At 27.7% G+C, this 24,629-nt stretch overlaps 1 protein-coding gene across 1 annotated transcript in view; it reads right to left on the reverse strand.

Moving 5' to 3' along the window:
• The window catches only part of LOC113547765 (protein dead ringer homolog), a 68,075-nt gene that overhangs the window by 38,146 nt on the left and 5,300 nt on the right, over positions 1–24,629 (reverse strand). Inside the window, exons 2-3 of the mRNA XM_026948248.1 lie at positions 7,095–7,307; positions 6,382–6,690 (exon numbers count right to left, since the gene is read on the reverse strand). Of these exons, the coding sequence (XP_026804049.1) occupies positions 6,382–6,690; positions 7,095–7,280 (495 nt within the window). The 5' untranslated portion in view covers positions 7,281–7,307. The remainder of the gene's footprint in view (positions 1–6,381; positions 6,691–7,094; positions 7,308–24,629) is intronic.

The raw sequence follows: 24,629 nt of genomic DNA on the forward strand, positions 1-24,629 counted from the left end.
TAGCGAGAAATAAAAAAATGTCTAAACGAATTTACGGCGCAATTCGACTTATAATATTTTTTAATGTAGCGCGTGTAAGAATAATGAAAAAATATAAGACACAGGGTTAGTTACGTTCGATATTCACAGCGATAAACAAATTTAGTGGTATGGGTACAGCCTTTACCCGTGCAATCAACATGAATTTAATTTACGTGTCGAAACAATCTCTTCTGGTATCACGTAATTACCCACAAGTGTAACACATTCAATTTTCGGAAAATTGGGAAACGAAGATTTCAATTTGTGATCGCCAAGCATTTTATTGTACTTAATGTACATTTTGTGATTAATATACAATATAACAATTATGTCTTCATCAAAATTATGCATCGTTGGAACTGCAGTGTTCGATTAAAAACGTATTACAGAATCCATGCACATATTTTACGGTTTCGCAAATAATATTATATTTACATATTCGTTTATAATTTATCAAACCATATACTACGTACTTTACCTACTACCAGTACTACTTATACTCTTCTAATTTCACTCCCTAAAAATATTTTGAAATAACATACGATACATTCGTCAAACGCTTATCTTTTTCGTGGAATTCTTTCGATGGATTAATGTGGGAAGTTCTTATCAGTATTTACTTACACATACCTATATGTATCTTATAAAATTCAAATACCATCATGTTCATTTTGTACAAACTCCGCGTTATATTACATTTTAAAAACCTAACGGCATTTTATAATGTCATATTATTATTATAATTATTATCCAACTATTTTCTTAAACAAAATTTTAAAAAAGACTGTTCGAAAATTATTATTTTTTGACGTTAAAGTGTTTAGAAAAATTAAATCGAGGTTATTGTGCTATGTTCTTTGAGTTTACTAAATTTATTATTTTAAGATTTTAAACTTAGTATTTAGTTTATAATATATGTACAGTGTACACATACTACCTAAACAGCTATACAATATTTTAGGGTCTATTATACCAAAGTATTTTGAATTAATATTCATTGTTAAGTGTTAGGGAGTTATAAAAAGAAACCATAATAGTTCTTTTAGAATTGGTTAAAATGTGTTTGCATAAATTATGAACCAGAATGAATAGAACTAAATTAATAGGAGAACATAATTAAAAACACGTAAACACGTGTTGTAACTGCAGCAGTATACATGAGATTGATTTTGGACAGTTTAATTTTGAATAGAAGTAGGATCTTTAAATCTTTTATAACTAAACAAAAACGGTTTGTAAAAAGATATAACTATATATATGTTATACAGAAGAAAGTATTTTAAATGATATAGAAACAAAACGACTGACTCAACTTAATCATATAATATAATATTCTTTATGCAATTTTTAACATTCATTAGAATACTCATCATAATATAAAATATTAATAAATTGTAAAAAAGAAAAATGTAATAGGTAGATATGTATATTATAATCATATATTGATATTTTTAAAACAAAGATTCAGATGAAAATAAACTGGCAAGTAAAATGTAATCATTATTACTCTTGTCTTACATCACTAAAACAACTTCTTAAAATATTATATTAATAAATTAATATAAATTATAATATGTTTTTTTGATTTAATTAACCATATAGATCAAAGAGCATCATATTATTAATATATTTAAAACAATAAAATATATATCTAAATATACCTACTTAATTTACGCATAATGATACCATAATAAACGTTTACCAAATTTCTAAGTACGAATTATATTAATTTAAAAGCGGTTCAGTTATTGAATTTAAAGTTAGGCCATTGTGAAATCGAATTAATTGCTTAATTAACCGTTAGTAATACAATTATTATTGGAAAGGGATTCCACATTGTTCGAGTAACAGAAAACAATATTATACCCTCGTCGCCTTTATTTATGAAGGAGTCTAAACAAAACTAGTATATACGATTCGTGTATATGGGAATCAAACACGCGATTAAGTCGATTAAGTTGTGAAACGATTAATGAAATAATTTTCTCCCCCAGCTATTAGTCACCCCACGAATTTATTGACCCTCTTCAGGAATAGCCTACAGTTGGCGATTCGAAACGACACGAATTTGACAAACGGCTGATAATTGGAAACGACACGAGTGTGTGTGGTATATAATCCTCTTCTAAAGCCGGATCATATTATCTGCGAAAACGTCTGTATTATTGAACACTATAGAAAGCAATTCAACTCGTTTCCTTCCAATCACAAGTAAAAATAAATGTACTTCTAGTAGTTTTGTGGTATGTCAAATTTAGTTTTCCTAATGTTACATCCAATTTATACAATATAGGTATTGTGAATATAAACATTTTAAAATAGTATTTTTTTCTTTTAAAACTACATCAACCAAAATGTTAGTGTATTTACGTGGAAGATAATTTTAATCGGTAAGTTTAGTTAATATTAAATGTAAAATTTATTTTATGTTATTCTTTTTATTCGTCAATATTCTCAATTATAAGTTATGATTCATAACTCATAGATTCCCATTGCTTTATTATTATTTATTAAAGAATTGAACAAATAAGTAAAATAATGTAACCTAAATATCAAACAGAGTTAAAACTAAATCTGAAATGTCATATTACACGATTTGCAAACCAATTCCTATCTAGCCATTTAGGTATCGATTATTTAAAGTAATCTCAAAATTAATGCAATATGCTTTATTTATACTGTAAAAATTACAGTATAAAAGCGTGTAAAGGAATGTACAACTTTTTATTGAAAAATTAAATAATATCATTTTTATGACATTAAATTTTACATTTATTGATCTTAATGATTATTATTCCTTACAACAGAATTTTTTTTAGATTTCATAATATTCTTATGAAATTTAAAAGAATATTATATCTTGTATGCCATCATAATAATTAGGTTTTATGAAAGAGTTAATTTTTGAAATGTTGAATTTTAAATTTCTATTCAAATAAAATTATATTTTCGCAAGTTGGTTATTTACCTAGTATATACTTAATAATATATATATAAAAAAAAATCAATACCAGTTATAAAGATTTCGCGTGAGTAAGCTGGCTGCTACCGGAATAAATAAAGAAGGAATTTATTCGAGGTATACGACCAATGGACCTGCAATTGCCAAGGGCGATTAAGTATATGTTGATCAATTAGGTACATGCCAAATTGATACGTGACTCAAAAACACTTGAATGCCTATCTAAATTACTAAAATTGTACAAATATATAAATATACAATATATATATATATATATATATATGTATCTTAAATAATGTCAATTTTTCATAAAAATTTTATTTTAAACTGTGGCATAAATTATTTTTTGAATATCTGTAGAATATAATAATATAGTTTCCAGATAATTTATGAGCGAAAAATTGAAGAATTAAATTTGTAAGCTAAAAAAATATTTAAAACAAGATTAACTTCACAGCATCATAAAAATCGAAAACTATAAAATGAATGTTTAAATGAATACTTATAAAGTCTTATGTTAACATTTTTTTATAACTTTATAAGGTAAGAAATAAGTGCGCAATAAGAAAATTTTTTAAACAGAAATTTTCATAAATTTAAACTATCTATACTGAAAATCTTAAGTAGTCCAAACTTATTTTATTTTATTTTATGTTTTTAACACACTTAGGAAATAATACAATCAATTTCAATATAAAATATTTTTCAATTTAAGATTTTAAATAGGTTAAGTAAGGCATTAAAGATTTAATAAGGAATATACCTAGTTTAAAAATAAAGCATTTCTGATTTTATTCAATGTCATTTATTATTTTTATTATGTAACTGAAAAACCATACTTAAAAAATATCAAAATCGTTTTTATTTTTACAACTATTTAACAATGACTATTATAACTTTGCACAAAAAAAAAAAATCACACGGAAAATGAACACGTAGTTTTGATTTGGGATACGATTATTAATAGTTGTATATTATATATATTTATGTCCCACCGAAACGGTCAAAAAACGACAGTCACGATTTTCAAAAATATAAAACATTAGACACTATTATTATTATCATCATCATCGATGCAATTACCAAACGTTGAAGTAGCCTACTGTACGATGGATGGATGACGAAGTACATGAAGGTGTCGAACGGTATTACCCCGTGAGCGATTGTCTGCCATTTATACGGCCAGCCGAATCAAAAAACCGTTTGTGGCCAGTTAATCGGACGCGATTATTCATTGTCTATAATAATTGGGAAAAGCAAATAAATGTGATCGGTTTTCGAGGCGGACAAAGAGGAAAAAAATACAGAGAGTAAAAGAGAGGGAGGTGAAAAAATAAGGAATGAAAAAATATATATCTATATATATATATTATAATAATGACGAGAGATTCCCATGTACGGATAACCTATCAATCAGCATATCTAAACCGTAATTAACATCAGGTAGGGCGTGTAATTTTTTTTACTATTTTTCTCTCGTACCTATACTATATCTAATATCTGTGTTTCGTTTTATATACATATTATATCTCCTTTCTTCTTTATTTCTGATCAATCCGGAACAATATTTTATACGACTTTACTCGGGTGGGCGTAACGCAGTCGATCAGTCAATACGGAAAATAACATTTTTTTCAGAACAAAAGACCGAGTAATCCTTATTGGCTAAAAGGAATTCTAATAGAATACATTACTATACTATATGGTAATATATATTATTATATGGTAACCAAAATCGTTTTACAAGCAAACACGTGTATCTGGATTCTAAGCATGCCCATCCCAATTATTTAATTTTTGATTGATTAATAATGCTAGGCATACGTCATGCTAGAGTTTAAAAAAATTGAATCTGATCAATCTTATTTTTAATAAGAAAATAGTGTGTGTTTAAAGGTCAAACAAGTTTACTGTCCCGAAACATGTATATGAGTGAGACTATTTATTAAATACATATTATTTATACAATTATCAACAACAAAAATTGTTGTTTTAAATAAATTAAACAAAAATTTAACTAAATTTAAATCGTATCAGATATTAAATATCACTTCAAACATATTAAGTCAGATACTATGTCCATTCTGCGCATAATATTAATCATCGGATTTAGATTTTTTTTGTTCTAAACTGCACAAATTTAACCATAAAATATATACTCTCACTTTACTGTCACGGGCGATCTATATAAAAAGTTAAATCCATCAGGGTATACAAAAAAAAAAACAAGCTTCCACACATCTTCACTTTTTTTCATTTTTTGTCGCCCTATAATATATTACACGGTCTCGAGGAGGGGTTCGGGCTGTACAGTTTCCTCGCTCCTCATTTACAACTACAACTCGCAGTACCTATACATATATATGTATATAATTACCCGCAGTTGTTATAATGATTATTATATTCAACGCATATATAGGTATATACTTTCATCGCGTCGTTGATTTAATTTTTATTCTTTCAACGCCACAGCCTCCCTGTACGCCCATATAGACACAGTGTTAGGTCATCTCGGGTTGGACGCCGACGGTATTATAGACGATCGCGCATATGTCGCGCGATGAGAACTCGCGCCGGTCTTGCGTGGACCGGCCGTCGACGACGTGACTAGATAATATGGCGGCAGGTGTGTGGTTCTTATATATTATAATAATACGCATATACGTATACCTATAACCTGCCGTCGTCGCGTCGTCGTGAAGATGACAAATCGGTTGACATGCGATCGAAATCCGTCTCTCACGGCATAAAATATTCTCACCCGGTAGTGGTATTGTCCACCAGCCGCCGCCCCCGTCGCCGCTCTTATTAATTTTGCCGTCTCTTGTGACCAATTCAACAGGTGTGCGTATATATTTGTCTTTCATTCATTTCCCTTTTTTTTTCTCTCGTCGTCTATTTCGACTATTTGTTTCATTATACGTATCCCATACACATACATACATAACATACTGATTGTGGTCTTTTGTGTACGACCGAGTGTCGTCGACCTCCATGAGAAAGGACACTCGCACATCAACACAGCGACAATGTTGACGTGTATTCGATGAGAATTATATTAAGTACGTGTTATAAAAGATATTTATCCTCCCCCACTAAAGTAAAACTGTATCAATATAATCCATGTGAAATCATCACAAATCGTTTTAATTTGCATATTTTTGTTTTTAATAAAAATACGTACACTACTCGTATTATTAAGATTCTATAACATAGATAAAACATATGGCTATAAAACATCAAATTTAAAACAATAAAAATTCAACGCAAACGGTAAAGTAGTCCGATAAGTATAGTTTTCTATTAATAGTTTTACCCTTAAGTAAAAATTTTATATAAAATGCGCCTATATATAATGTGTTTTAGTTCAAATTACATAAGCATTTTTAAGTTCATACCTGTCTAAACTGTTCTTCAAAAGTCCACGATTGTGCTTCACCCTTTCTGGCCAACAGAGACGACTCATTTTCCGGCGTATATTCATGACCAAGAGGTGTGTCACCTGATCGACTAGATCCCGGTGGTGATTCTATATTGGCCGGTCGTCTAGAGGGTATTGGCATGACAATCTGATCAGACATAGGTATCCCATTAGGATGACGGTAAGCAAAATGTTGTAACATAGACGCAGTGTGACTTCCCATCAGTCCATGTGATCCACTTGCCAAACGACGAGCCAACTGATTAAGAGTTTCACGTTCTTCTCTCTTAAAACAAAATACATAAATTAACAAAATATACTTGCTATTCACAGAGATTTAAAGATACAAGTAATACAAACATTTTTTAATTGATTAGGGTTGTTCAATTTAGGATTTACAGATTACGTTTAATACATCGTAATCAGTTGCAGATTCAAGGTGGCCCGAGGGGCCTGACCCTCTTGACATTTATATTATATTTGTAAGGCCTAACATTAAATCCTAAATATTGTGTTTATAAAACCATATGATATACAATAATATGAAAAATTTACCCCACCTACCAAAAAAAATTCCTGGATCCACCACTAATCATAATTTTAAACTTTCTAGAAATTCAAGTTCCTAAATATAGGTATTGTTAAATAATCCATATAGATACAATAGGAAACTAATTAATGAAATTATACCTGCATTTCCAGGATATCCGGTTCTTCTTCCGGTGAACAATCGTCATCCACTCTTCTACGGTCATCTTCATCCTCGTCATCAGTACCTTTAGGTGATTGAATCCAATGATATGATTGAGGTTGCACGCTCAAATTCAAGTTTAAGCCAAGTCTTGCGCTGTCTGTGGCATCCATCGTCATTTTCATACAGTCAATTGGCAAATCGGTACTTAACTAAATAATAATCAGTATAAAATTATAAATATATTTTAATAAAGAATAATTAATATACCTAAATAGTAATAAAACTAATATTATGTCATTCGTTATATTATGGGAAACTAAATAATCTGATTACCGCGTGTCGAACACGGAACAGTATAATATTAACCTCTACGTAGAACATATTAAGGTATTCCATTAAATCATTAGACGCTTCATTTTTATTCTATAAATTATAGCTATTAGTTATTACAGTATTAATTTATATGTTATACCTCCAACTATAATTTTAAAATGGAAAATTAGCAAACAAATATAATTTAAATTGAACGTTTAATACTTCTACGAATATAAATATTTCACATACATATTTTGTTTATAAACATAAGTCATGTACAGCGAAGAAAATATATAATAATAATGTATATTAGTGACTAATAACATTATCAAATATTATTTTGAAATTATTTAGTATAAAATTTAATTTTTAAGATATAATTGTTTCTAAAATAATTTAATAGCACGGGTATAATCATAAATCATAGTACAATTGTTGCAAATCTATCACATCTCATATCTATCAAAAGTCTTTAAAAAAAATAATAAGACCGATAATTAAGTCTAAGTAAATTAATAATAAAAAAAAAAAAACACTTTTTATCCCTCAACAGTTACAAAAAAAAAAAGATCAAGCACGTGTTTCATTAAAACTACATTAGTCCAGTTGGCGCTCAGCCACACGTCATTTGGTCCTACACTGATTTTGACATATACTAGCACGACGTCAAAGCGATTTAGTTTTTAAATCTTACTCAACAGATTAATTAATAATATAATCTCAATCAATTCATGAGAATTTAATCCAATAATTAAAAGTTGAAATAGCAGTAATAAAATATTAGAAATACAATAAACAGAAATTCTCTAATTAATATTAAATCAGACATGAATTGATGAATTGTTTAGTATAATTATACAATATAATAGGTTCAAGGTATAATGTCATATTTTAAATAGGTTCCTACATAATAACAACTAAAACTGTATATAGTAGTTATACGTTTTAATTGTTACTTATTAATTATAAATTTTTAATGTTCACATTTAAAATACAGTTGTAATCGTGATTATCCCGGAAGTTTAAACTGAAATTATTTAATTAGGTACCTAAACCAAAAAACGTCATGCAAATATATAGGTAATTTGATTTATAATCGTTATTACAAACACAAAACAGTATAAGTAATTTAATTTTTTTTTCTTAATAACTTATTCTAATATAATATATTTTTGTAAATACCTAAAGTAATAATCATTTTAAACTTATGATAGGTGCTTATAACGTATACACTTTAAATTGTTATATTTATAAATAATATAAATAATTCAATATAATAAATAAGATAACATATTAACATTACTGATATTTTTATTTATAAAGGAAAGAAACTAAAATGTTTTATGTTTTATATTCTTTATTCAATATATTATAAATAATTATAGTTATAATAATAATTTTTTTTCTTACTTATATGTGATTTTATATGTATTTACGGTTGACGACAAAGAATTTCATTCATATAAAATATAATTTTATAGATTTACAAAATGTATAACCTGATGGCTGATTGATATCATGGAAACATAATACTTTATGATTGTATTAGGTACTGTAATAGTAATAAACGTTTCAAACATACATTAATTATTTAACAAATTTGATCGTAAAAAGAAAAACTCCTCGACGAATATATGTGTAAGACGACGGTGTCAAGTGATTTAACATGCATTTAAAGAAATACGTTTGTAGAAGCAATAAATTCATTAGTTACTACCAATGTGGTCGACCGGAAATACGGTGAACGTTATTGTTTGATGTAAAGACACGTGACTCTTATTATTTCTTCATTCCTCCGAGTAGTGATAGTGATATGTGTGACAGGTATTATGCACGGTCGTTGGACGTTATTTTGTTAATGATAAGAACGTGCTAGAAGAAATCGCGAAATTCTATATATGTATAAATATTACATATAATATAAATGTCAAGGGTGTCTCGGACTTAACGATACAACTGCATCACCACTCACTTACATATAATAGAAGGTATGGCAAGTAAATTTATATATTGGACTCGATCAATGAGTCAAATATAAATTTTCCGTTATAATCATACGTAATATACGGTATACAGCTACACTGCCATACGAATATTCAATGTAGTTGTAAAGATCCTTTATAGAAACTCTTAATGAAATATTATATTATATGTAGGTATTTGTATTATACATTATACCAGATTGTTCATGTTATGATGTGCAACTCTTGAGAATTATTGTTTCAATGAGTGATGGAATCGAAAAGATATTTTGCATTTTTTGGAATCATAGAGGATATTTTTAGTATTCACGTTATCTATCGCATTCAGTTGTAAACAGCAACAACAAAATATATTATAGTACGGGATTTGCAATTAAAAATCTTGTATTTTCAAATTCCTAAACAGGTTTTTGATTCTACTCACTAATATTATAAGCAAGAGAGTATGCTTAAAGTTTGAAACAAACAAGAAACAGCCTGTATTTGATTAAACATTATACTATAAAGTACAACTACAAGTAAGTTTTGGATTTTTTTTTTTTTTTGTTTGTTTGCTTTTTACTCCCATCCCAGTGCGAAGATGCTGGGTCTGCAGTTACACCATCATAGCAGCAGATGATTCGTTTAAAGCGCGCCTACTAATGGTATAGGTGTGCTGTCATTATAAGTTCATTAATTACAGTGATAGATTCCCGTTCGCTACAGTTTAAAACAGTTTTTATTTTCGGTCGCCGCCGGTTGTTAAATAAATTCCAACTACATCATTAATATCATCGCACGACTACTGACGTCACCCTTTGCACGCTTCCCGCCATCCCTTGAAGCCAACCCTTACGCGCCCTGCTATCCGCGACCTAAACGGAAAACAAGATTAGTGAACATCCGAATGACGTGTGTTATTTTGTGTTTTTTCCCCTCTTTTTTTCTCACTCTTTCTCCACGAAAATTTTCGCATTCCGATACAGATGCCCATCAATTTCAACTGTTATTACTATTCCACCGTAATATCGGGTACACAACTAAACATCGTAGGTCGATGCGATGGTCGTTTATCAAATCCTAACAAAGTGACGAAATAAACGTCTAAGAAAAACTAAAGTATGTGGTTAAGAGAAAAATTAGTTAGGTACAAATAAAATACGATTTTACAATATGAACTATTACTTTAATAGTATATTATAAATTGCCAATAAAATTATGAAATTATCAATATAGGATTTTAAATGTTGTAGCTTTGTTATACAATCCTTTGTTTGTAGTCTGAATTATTTTTGTAATATTATTTTATACTGCATCGATTATTTATCTTAAAATGTATTTCTTCTTTATAACCATTGGCATATTACATTATTTAGTTTTAATTTTTTATTAATTTAATTAATACTCCATATTTCAAATTCTCTTATTTTACTTTATATTTTTCATATAGTTTTAACTTTTCTATACTTTACGTATTATAAAATATAACCATTTCCAATACATAATTTTATTATATTAAATAATAAACATTGTATACAACGTATTTATAAGTAAACTTTACTTTCATAACTTATAAATATTATTTTCAAATGTTTACACATCCAATTTCCTGCTTTTATAATTTTAAATTACTTCTGTACTAACGTCTAAATATAACTAGTAATTAAATACTATTTCATATTTAATACTCTTATTATTTTGATTTCCATTTAACTCAAGTATTTATATAGTTAAATGATTTTTTTGACTTCGTATATTATTATTTTAATGAATAATAATACTTTTGCATATTTATCTATTAAAATGATAAATAACAAAACAATGAAGCTCTGCTTATTAAATAAATAATATATCTAATCGTACAGTACACTTTGATATTCAATAATTTTTTTTTTTAATATAATGTCTTTTAATAATATAAATTGTAAATTATTTAATATGTCAAATAGTAAATAACCTGCAATGTTGAATATATTTTATTAGGTTTTCCTTGGATACCTATACTTATTTTTACTAGCTATAGGTATATATTATGAGTACATGTAATAAATTTAGAATGAAAAATTCCTATTATATACACCTTCGTCAAATATATTACCCAGATATAATTATTGTTTTGATGTATTTGTTATAATCAAAAAGTGTCATTTTTATAAATGTGGGTAGTTAAATTCAAAATACCTATCGGTATAGTGGGCGTTATATATTTAATCAAGACCTAAGACATACATTTTAATCTCAGATTAATTATACACGCATGATAATACTTTTTTTAAATTAAATCTCACCACGCAAAATTATTTTGAATGTCATTAATAAGTAATGACTAATTATTATGTAAAAGAGAAACGGTAGGTGTCAAAAATACAAAAATATTGATGCACAATATGTATTTATTACAAAATACAAACTAATAAATTGTTGTTTTATGATATTTCTTAATATACTTAGTGAAATATATTAAAACAAGTCTGAAATATAATATTAGGCATGATAATTTATACTCAAGACATTACGTGTCGTACTGTTGTAGACTATAATATAAATTTTTTTGTCAAAAGCAACAAATAGAAAATATATTAATATAATTGCGTATTTATAACACTACTAGCTAGTCAAATTTCAATTTATATCTGGTCAGATTAAGTTCACTCTTTAATCCTCTAAGTCTCTAAATATTAGCAAATAAGATTCCTATAAGGCTATAATATATATATATATATATTTCTAAAAATATAAACTATGATAGTTATATCCGTTTGTATAATGCATATATAAATTGATTCGATTAATATAAAATAACTACAATATACATGCGTGACTATGTATACAGTTCTACATTATACTCTGAATAACGCAACACGAATCGTCCGGTTTAGCTGTTTTTATGCTTGTTTTGTTTTTAAAAAGACCTTCAAGTGTGATTTATGACCGTTAAAAATTGGTTTATTTATAATTTATATAATAAATAATTTAATACTGGATAATTTATCATTCCTATCGGTTTTATTGTAATAGATATTTAGATTTGTTTTTAATTAAATTTAATATAGCTTTTATAAAAAAATTTACATTTCAAATTATTATAAAACACGTTATTTAATAAATATATTTCTTTGAGTATTGCACTCTGTTTATCTGCGGTTTATTATTATACTTATATTTATATACGTTCTACAATATGTTATAAATATTAATAGTAGCTTATATTCAATAACTAATAACCAATAGTCTCAAATGATTCCAAAAAAATAATGAATACCGCCGTTTTAAAGTTTTAAAAGATAAAATATTAAAATTTAATTAACTGCCTACAGAAATATATTAAACTATTAAACGAATTTTGTATGTAAGGGATCAATGAGTCACATTTTATAAATCTTTTTGATTTTATTATATAACACAATACATTACATTCTATAAGTATTCATGTCATACTTAGGTATGTACAATGAAGTTCTGCGTTCTACATGTTTCTACAAACGTTAAAATAAATCATTAATCCTGTATGCCTACAATATAATAATATTTTGTAAATAATTGGTGCGGAAAAACGCGAGCTAGCTAAAATTACAAATGTATGATTCGGAACAACACTTGTGCATTTTTCACGTGATATTTAGCTATAACAAAAATTCTATATGAGCAACCGTCAGTGTTAAATTGAATAGGTTTATTGTCGCGAATAAATTATAAGTATGGACTGGAATCCAAATGACCACGTTGTACATATATTTAAGTATTGAATATAGGTATAGGTAGCAGAGCGTTGTTCATATCATTGTACGGAATAATAATAAAATGTACATATATAATATATTTGTGTATATTTGAGTTTGTGTTGGCGTCTGCATTATTATTAGCGGCTGTACGTACGATGACATATTATAATGCGCAGCGCTAGTACAACACGCACGAAGAGCGGTCAACGAATGATTGCAAAAAGTACATTACAAATTACCGTTGAAACTTCGGGGAAGCGGGGGGAGGGGTAACAACGTAATGTTATACGTATTTGATCCTATTGTGATGACGATAAAAATTCGTATTATTCGATTTGATTTTTTTTTTTTTTTTATATATAATTATAGCAATCGAAACAACACCACATATTATTATACAGCGACCGTATAATATTATTATGTATAGTTAGATGTACATGTATTTTACTATTATTGTTTTCATCGTAATATACGCATTCTTGAGTCCACGTGTGTATACAACATATTACACAGTGGTGTACTCATACACTTTTGCGTTTGCGAGTTCTGCATATTATAGTACAACCGTCCGTGGTAGTGCTTGCGGTGCGTGTTACTGCAGTTATATAATACATAAAGGCTTTGACACACCGTAACTTAGCCCGTGGCACTTCGTTATCCCGAGCAAATTGCCGTGCAAATTTATAGCCTATATATACGCGTTACTATATGCTCAATACGCGCATTATATACGACCGGACCAACCATAACGTATGTACGAGTATATACATAATACACACACGCGCACACATATATAGAGTGATGTAAATACAATCAGGTATAGTGTAGTAATATGCAGTAGTCTGTCAAGGTGTGAGCTAGGAAATGAATACTTTATTATAAGTTGCAGCGGTCAGTTTGATATACCGATAAAATTTACAGCTATATATATATATTATACTCTCAACGAGACAACAACTGTACGCATGTTTTCAATATGCACGCTTATATTATATTACGTACAATATTATTGTAACTAATAAGTATTTTAAACAATAGCTGGAGCGTGTACCTAGCGTACATCAATCTAAAATCGTTCTATAATATTATATAAATCAATTACAGGGTTTGATCAAATTGAAAAAATAAAAACACAAATGGCTGTTAGACTGGTTAGATATAGTTTACAAATTAATGATATAGTCCTTCATAATATATGTGTATTGTGTATACTATGTATTATATATATATATACATATTAGTTTTATAAAAATGAAATTTAATTATTGAACAAATTATTTTGTGGGAAAACACCAAATCGAATCTTTGTTATTATTATAAAATACATTTTTATTTTGAAAATAAAAAAATAACACTATTATAATTATTATTTATACAAAACGTGTAGAATGTATATGTGGGTTTTAAATTAATACCTCGTGTATTCTATTGAATTGGAGAAAATTGTATAGAATATAAACAATTTATACTCATAGTCTGTTTCCAAAATATGAGTAATAACATATTTTATTTTAAACTGAACATATAACAAAATAACATAATATATATCATCTATGTATAATTGAGTTACCTATGCTATTAAATAATTCATGATCGTCAACGTAGTAAGCGCGTGTATGAATTATACCAAATATGCGTAAGTTGCGCGCGTTTCTGAAAATATAGGTACCGTCTTCAATGTGTAGATACCTACCGATGATGATCGCTGGGGTGCAACAATGAATTCGTGTGACATTTTTAGCGGGCAAAACTTCTTATTATATTTTCTAAAATAAAATAAGAAACAATAATTTTATTCACAAAGGAGGACAGTATGACGTGGGCGCACGTTGAATATGGCGGTTCTTTTATTGTGTAGACGTGTACACGCGGTTGATACGCCTTTTTAAATTGCACGGACCCAATACATACCGTTGATAATCGATTATGATGACGAATGTAAATAACGACTTAGTAATTGGCCGCCCACAGCCAGTGATTCCGAATATTATGAATGGCTATAATATTATAAACGCGATCATAAAATTTCGAATAAAATACCCTTTGTGTTTAAAATATATTTCTCAAATTTTAAAACATAATTAAATTACCCGCAACGCATATATTATGAATTTTTAGCCATAACAATTGTAATTTGTAATAAAACGTAGATACCTATATTGTACGTAATTGCATATTCCGTATGTAAAACATATGTTAAAAATAAATTAGATTTAATTTTAAACACTGCAAAACAAATAATATGCGAGCATACATTTTGAAAACTTTATAAATAGATGTGTACCTAAGCGCATAGTGCCTATTATAGGTAGTCTATACATATAATGTATATAGTATGCATAATATAATAATGTTATACACTTAAACTATAGGCAGCATGTTACATCGTCGTTAAGTTTTATGTATAATATAATTAATGTCTATACCAAGTATACTATAATATGGTATTCACCAATATTAACTATTTCTATCACGCTATATACCAGTGCCATTATCTGTCAGATTCCAGAGTGAAATTTCGATTAAGTTTTAATTAAAAATCATATAATACAAACACCGATAATTAGTAAGTAAAACGTAGCACTTATAAAAGTTAATACGATACGTATTATGTTTGTCTGTAATTGCATACAATCTGGTAACATCAGTCGGGCTATATTCGAGTTTTGGTTACTGTATATATAGGCACTTGCCGACTATTCGATTATACATTATAGTTGATATAGTGTTGATACATTACAGTGATTAGACATCATGTGGAGTAACATCTATACCTACGCACGTCGGAATCAATAAACGGTACCTACACACAAAAGGTCAGATCAAAATTAGATTACAACTTACAAGTGTAATTTCTGAATAAATTTTCAAACACAATTTAATATTATGTATACATCGATCTTTCAGACCACAGTAATCCGACTCGATGGTTTATTTTTGTTTTTAGAAAACACGATGCGCGTAGGTATATCACTAGAATTGTATAGGTACTCTACTAGGTGAAAATAGGTATACTTTATAGTAATATAATATAATACCGGTAATCGCGAACAGATGATTGGTTCACAACTGTATAGATCAACTGAAACGCCAATTGACTTGCGCCAGGGCTCGCGAATGTCGCACTCGCATCACGGTCGGAGGACCAATGCGCGGGACGTACTGACGTCCATTCGAGATAATTCAAGTCTACTGTAATAAATAATAATACAGTAATACACAGCTTGAATTTCGAAGTGCTAAAATTACACATCGACGTTGTGTCTTTCTGCCAGTACTGTGTTTGCACTTGGCACGTTCCGGTGAATTTTTGTGAAATTTAAACGTCAGCCACCTTATTATAAAATAATATATATATGTATGTATGTTAGTATGTAAACATATTCAAACAAAATATAACGAATTTATACCTATAACTATGTATGATGTTTATTGTAATATTTATTTTTGTTACGGCCGTAGCACACGACGCACGCACTAACCGCTATAAATGTACATCGCGTGGTACATTTTGAACACAATGCGCAGCGTTAATATACCTAAACATTAAGGGGTGTATATTATGCGTCTGGGGTGGTTACTGCGGTAGTGTTTTCGCCGTCCTGCAGATGTTAGACAAGCTAGCATAATATTATAATAAACGATCGGCGGTGTCCACGGATTTGTTGTTATGGAAGACACATCATTTTTTTTTCAATAAAAATGTTTAAATCGACACACGCGAACGATTAAAAAAAAACTGGTTTCGATAAATAATTATATGTATTTAAAACATTGTACAATGTACTGTAATAATAGGCTGTGTAAGGACCAGACGGGGTTGATAAGCGCGATGTAACCGTGGCTACTGGTAAACAACGGTCGACGTCCGCGGACTCCGACTCTCGAGCACACCCGCCCACACATGGTATTTATTTATACAAATATATTCTCATCATTACCGGACAATATTTGGTATGTGCACTAATAATTGTATAAAACATAATCGTTATGCCGAATATCACGTATAAAAATAATATCGTAAAAATGTTCAAAGACCAGAACAACCTTCAGAAACTGCACAATTGAATGATACAATCACAAAACGAAAATCCTTAGTTGCAGGACCACATAGATATCTATTTTCATTTTTCACTTTTGAATGTAAGTACCATCTAGTTATTATCTATACGAAACAATATATATATATAGTGATATTATAGTTACGATTTTGGTGGATAACATTCTGATCTATAATGTCCATACTAATCTTATATGACTATTCCATTAACCATTGTTCATTTTCTATTTATCTAACCAGTAACCAAGTTCTAGTATTTTATTGCTTGGCCATTAAAAAGAAAAAACAAATGTAAATATACATGAAACACTAATAGTTTTATGAGATGGCGTTTATTTCCTTCCTTTTAGACGTAGAATAGTATTGTATTAACAATTTGTTTGTCTATTTCTGTTGAGAAAAAAATAATGTCCGCCTTACACACGTATGTGATAAATAAAAAAACGGGGGTAAAATAAAAATAAAATAAAACTCTAGTTCATTAATCGGCGGCCTGCATTAATCGGAACCTATAAAATCGGTCATAAACATTTCTCGAACGACCGTTTTCTACGTAATAAGCCCTTCTATTATTGTATAGACACCCATTAAACCGGACGTTATTAAACGCTTCTGACATTTAACGATTATTTTAAATATACTTGGCATGTACACAGGACAGTCCAAAAAGCATGAAGTTACCGGTCAAAATTTGATCTTATGATATGCGCAAACATGAACTGATAAAATATGAGCAATATGAGTTATGGCGTCGTAGGTATGGGTACTACACAAATTTTTCAAAATAATATTCTTATTTTTACTCTTAAAATGTATAGAGTTGTTATTTGTTAATTAAATACTATTACTTACAATGGTATTTTTCAGAAAGTTACCTCAGATTAAACAACACGACTTCATGAAAACATATATTAGAGACTATATTAATTACTAAAATAGTATAATAATAAGGTAAATGACAATTTATCAACTAATATAAAATGTATTAATATACATATTAAACAAAATAATCGTTTAAAATTCTAATATAGTATAAAGTACAGATAGTAGATAGATATGATCATATCTAAATATCATATTTCATTGAAATTATATAAACCGCGACGTTACAAAATATTTAAAATATTAAGTTTCAAGTTTAAAATTTTAACATTATACACATAATTTAAAATTATTATTATTAATATTCTATCTAATGTAAGTAAGAGTATTATATTATATAGCTATTTTCTTACGTATATTTCCAATTTGCAAATACCTAATAACATAATTAAAACAAATAATACATAAATATTTGTTTGAACTATATTTTATTATTATTATTATTATTATTATAATGTTATATTGAATTTCAAGGTAATAATTCACGTTTTAAATTATACATATTTTATTAGTTTAATTTTGCTTTAAACAATTTTGAAACACATTTAATTTCTTCCTTCGGAAACTTATTTCCATATGAGGTTTCTCGTGTAAGTTTTCACGTAATTGTGTAAAGTTCAAGCAAAAAATAATAGCATCAAACCACATTTTCATGGTTTTCTGCTTCCACGTACTTATATATATATTCAGTATTAGTGTATCGTTTACATGGTTACGTGTTCTGTTTTGTTTAACACGTTTTTTTTCACGCATCTGTTGATCGTTTCACATGTACGCGCGATAAATAAAATAAAAAGAAAACATCGGGACAAGCGCATAAAAACCCCTCTCGACGCCGGTTTTATTAATCGGCTCGTATCAATCGGAACGCATAAAATCGGCCATAAACATTTTCTCGGTAACTGTTTCCCTACATGCAATATGCACGTACATGTATATTGTATTGTATAGTGTATACGTATAGTAACCCATCTGCAATTGTTGCATATAACAGACATCCGTATTGAAGTATAAAATCATATAGCTCCCGTGTTCCTATTATTTATGTTACACTCATCACACATTCACACAATAGTTATAATATCGGTCAGTACATACTATACTAATCGATCTCCTAATCGTGGAATTTGATAACTAAAGAAAACTCAATTACCGTTATTCTTATTTTTGTGAGTTATTAATCGTTAAAAATCAGATGTCATCGACAACCTGTAGGCTTATTATAATACAAAGATTAATCCATTCCAATTTATTAACTATTGTCGTGTGGTATTTATAGTGTTATTGTAAAATTTAAATTAAATGAAACAATTTAATCGATTATTTATGATTTTGTGTAATATATTATTTATAGGTGTAAACGATATTATCAAGTGTGAGAATTATAAACTTACTTGGTACTTATATAATTCACGGTGATTAATCTTGGGCAATGAGAGAATGACAAAACACATATTTTTAAAAGTCATTGGAATAATTGTATCATATATTCATACGTGACAGTATATTCATAATTTATATAAATTTCAAAATGGAAACGTTCACACAGAATATTATACAAGTAAAAAACTTATGATTTATGAATAAAGTATTATATAGGTAGGTAGGTATATACCTAATTTTACTCTATATTTTGAATATGAATAATTCATTTGAGCGTCACTAAAAAGATCTAACAAAATTCACCATTGCTTTGGTAATATTATTATGATAAAAGATGAGATTATTATATTTATTAGATACATAAGATAAACATTTGTCATTATAATAAATAAATAGCTATATAAGCCATGCTATTATATCAGTGATTTCCAACCTGTAAGCTAGGAGACATGCACTCCCCCGTGCATTTATAGGTGAATAAAGATTTTGCTAAAATTATGTCAACATAATATTTGTTTTTTCTCTGAATGCGATGCGCAATACGATTAAACGCATTCATGTAAAAAAAAAAAATGATATACTTTTAACGAGAAACAAATAAAAAACTTTTAAATAATAATTACGGTAATACAAAAAGTTTAGATGACAAAATATATAAGTAATGATAGGTTAAGTTAGCATTTCACTTTAAAACTAATTTATTCAAAAAAGTTAGATTGTCCACCCCCTCCCCCTTACGATAAACTTATATATTTAGTACTAACTTTTAGTTTATATTTATATAGTAGTATGCAATCATTGTGCAGGACATTAGCAACAAATTTCAAGAACTTACGATGCACGCGTTCAAGTAGATTACTAACACTATAGCTGTACGAAGGTACCAGATATATTCTAGAATAGAGCGAGCAATAAAACACTTTAAGAAGACTTTACACTCGAGTGTGCTGTCTACGTCTTGCAAACATACAATTAAGTAGATTTGTATTTAGCAGTTTCAGTTTTGTCTTAAAAAAAAAACCTATGAGAAAACTTAATTAAATATGATTATGTAGATAAATCCACTAAATTATTACAGGTTACTACACAGAAAATTAAAGCTGCTAAACACAAATTTGCTATATTGTACATTTGTAAAATTGAATTATCGATATAATTGTGAAAAGTCAACTTTGAATCGAAGGTTTTACCAAGATCCTAGACCATTATAATGTGTATAGTAAACAATTTAATCATTTAAATATAAGTTAAGTGGAGTGGTTTATTAAAAATAATTATAAAGAATCATTTGTACAAAATGAAGGATAAGCAGATTATAAGAGATCAAATGACACCCAAGTTAAGATTTTCCGGAAGAGCGGGCTATCGTCAATAAAATTATTTTCTAGAAATAATCTAACACATTTGAAAAATGTGTGAACAAAATGAAAATGTAATAAATATTTTGTAAATTAATCAAATTCTTCTTCTTTTAATTGAAATTTATTCCCTAATAATTCTAAAAGTTATGACCCTTTTTTTAGTATTTTATTTCGTGTTTCGTGTATTTATAAAAAACCACCCAATTTATATAATAACATAATACAATTTTTATAGCCAAGATGCATTTGTTATACATTTTATTTAATGTCTAATAATAATATAATATAAACAGCCCAAAACTCGTTAAGTCCTAATAGATGGCCTGATGCCAAGTTTCACGGCTCATTAACAATAAATTATTTCACTTTTTTACGGGTTTGTTTGCATTCAATATTACAACTATTTAATCTTATCAAAAACTATATTAATTCATAGTAAAAAACTATGTGAAAATGTTGTTTACAATTTCTGATGAAAGAAGCAGTTGGCTCATGTCTTATTGCACACACACCCTCCTTAATGATATATTCTTGCGTCCACCTATACATATTAGTCCACAACCCCGTGAAATTTAATAAACGAATGTAAACAAATATAAGAATTCATTTTTAAATATTCTTGACATTAGTTATTAGAATTTATACATTCAAAGTAGGTATGTAACTGAGATTGTATACATAAACGTATTATAAAAAAATCATGATTAATTATAATTACGCTATCGAAATATCGAATTATTTTTAATAACAAACTATTTCTGTTTTACGTTAATACACAAGTAAAATAAATATTTTAAACTTAGTTCCATTTGATTATTTTTTACCCGACATTTTTTAGTCTGAAGAGTTAGAATAAAAAAAACCTATAAACATCACCTGCCACTCAAAACATTACTTTTCAGCGCTTCAGTTTTTTTCCTAAGGGGAAACAACTATTTTTAGTTGAAGAATAAATAGTCTGAATAGTGTATATGAATAATTTGTTTTTATGCATTTTTTAAAAAACATCAAATATTTCCATCTTTTATATAATTTTTATTATAAAAATAAACATTGAAACAATTTTTAAACAGTTACCAAAATGTCTTAAAAAGGAAAAGTATAAGTATAGGAAATAGGAATATTATCCATATATTAAATTTAAAATAGAAATAGAGTTGATCATTTTTATCATTATTATGATTATAATTATTGTTATTATCCATTAAACATTTTGATTATTCCGATTTATTATTTAAATTCTTTATTGACCCCCCCCCCCCAAAAAAAAAAAAAAACATTGACAGAAAAGGCTATTATTGGTTACAATTCAATTTGTTTTCATGACAGTGTTATAAAAATATTTTTATATACAGTTACAGGTATTCATATAATTACTAAAAAAATGTATTGATCATGAATATTTTATTTACATAAAATAAAACAATAAATAACAACTAATATCTAAAAAATCTATTAGCTACCTAATCATAATAATATATCATACTATTTCAAATTTTTGGACGTCAAAATAAGCAACTAATGATATATTTTGCACATTTAATACAGAAAGGCAATTGAGTATTTAAATTCTTACACCACATGTAGCCATGGGCCATGGTATATAGTATAAAATGTGCACGTATATATTATATGTGTCAGCAATCTAACAGTATTATACCCCTAACGGGGTAAGTACGTTCACAAACATGTTGTATACATCTGTTCGCCATTCAAGTACTACTGAAGGGATGAAAAATATAAAATAAGAAGGGGATAAAATAAAGAATACTGTAGTATTCTCAAGAAACAGCGTGGCAAGGTTTTTAAACGGTGGATGAATATAATTATTATAAATAAATTCCTTGGGCATTTATATTATTGTTATTTTATGTTTCAATAGGTTGAACACTATATAGTCAACCAAACAAATTGTATTTTTATATACTTCATAGTTGTAATGGATGACAATTATTCAGAACTAAATATTGTAATAGTGCAGTTTTTAGTAGTTTTTAGCTACCTACTATTAAGTAATAGTAATATATATTAACACAATTGTATAATATAATATGTAATACTATAACAATTTCTGTTCCACACGTATTCAATTGTTATTACATATTAATATACACACGGATAAATGAAAAACCACAATCTTAATTTGTAAAAGCATAATATAATGCGTAATGAATAAATTAAAAAGTTGAGTTATTAATATTTTATTTTATTTAAATTAATAGACGAATCAATGTCATACTCAAGATTGTTAACACAGTAGAAATCCATTTAATGATTTGTATTTTTACTGTCTAAATAAAATGTCTTTTTTATTATTAATCTGGAACAAGTACTTATTAATAAAGTACTATGTTATAAGAGTTAATTAAAAGTTTTTAAATAGATTCTGATGAAAAATTACAAAAAAATCAAGCTTGCCCTAGGGTTATATATAATTAATTTTAAAATATATTAAAATTGCGTTCACTTTGTATTATTAGATTTTAATCATTTTTAAAAACAATTATATTTCTAAAATTATAAAAAAAATAATAAACATCAATATATCTTAGGTGAATACATAAGAAACAAAAAAAGAAATGTTTAATTTCTATTACTATTAGGTAGGTAGGTAAATTTTAAAACGATGATCATATACTATATACATTTTGTGGCTTTGTAAGTATACGCATTATTATAATATTATGATATGAACACCTATTTCAAAATTATACAAGCAGGAAGTTCAGACAATTTTTCAAGTAATTATTTTTTTGTAATAAAATGTATTAAATTATAATATACCTATTGTACAATAAATATCAAAGTTTGGTATGACATCATATAAATTGTTATATATCTATATTTTGTAAATTAAATCAAAGCTTTTATATTTCATAATATATTATATATACTAATGTTTCTAAAAATCTGATAAACTGCATGGACTGCGAGTCAATACACGTCATGACTCATTATCATATATAATTACAACATTATGTTCCCCATATGCAGCTTGATTAACAAGTCAAACACATAATGCAGGAATCGGCATTTATTTAAGAAGGCGGTCGAGTAGTATGTTATTATTATTATTATTTTTGCCTCCCATAAAAAATGAATTGAAAACGTATACCTATATAATAATATAATATATACCTATATGTACACAAATATAGTTGCATCATAATGACGATTGTCCGGGTCTTTTATAGTCCAATATACGCACGCATACTATTACAAAGGACAATAATATAATGAATAAGTCACATACATATATATCATTTACAAAACACAACATCCTTCGAACAATAATGATAATATTAAACAGAAAAAAAACATAGTTTTTCCATAGAAGACGGAACGGAAACGCATACACATGTTAATGTATATTTATATAATGTCAAAACACTTCAATTATCGTTTATGCGTTGGCCGCGAGGGAGGAGGGCGGCTGTACACGTTATTTAAATTGACAGTCTACTTAATTCTAAGTGGTCAATTGTAAGAGACAAGGTTGATAATTTATTGTGTATTTCTGTTACGATTCTAATTTCAGAGGCGGGTGCATTCAAATATAAATAATATCCGTGCAGTTACGCACGATATTGTTGGAAAATATGTAACCATATAGACTAAATAATATTATATTGACTTCATATTTGGAGCGTTTTAATTAGCTGCCAGATATACCTATAGAATCTTATCAACTCTGAAAGCGGAACAAAAATGTTCCTATGCTTAGTTTAATTACTTCTAGGTATTTTTTATACAACTGCTTGTTGTGAATATACCTTAAATTGAAATAATTAAATATTTTTAAAGCAATTAGCTATTGTTAACAATTTTTATTTATTTATTATTATAA

Source organism: Rhopalosiphum maidis, chromosome 4, assembly GCF_003676215.2.
Source record: "Rhopalosiphum maidis isolate BTI-1 chromosome 4, ASM367621v3, whole genome shotgun sequence".
NCBI classification, from domain to species: domain Eukaryota; kingdom Metazoa; phylum Arthropoda; class Insecta; order Hemiptera; family Aphididae; genus Rhopalosiphum; species Rhopalosiphum maidis.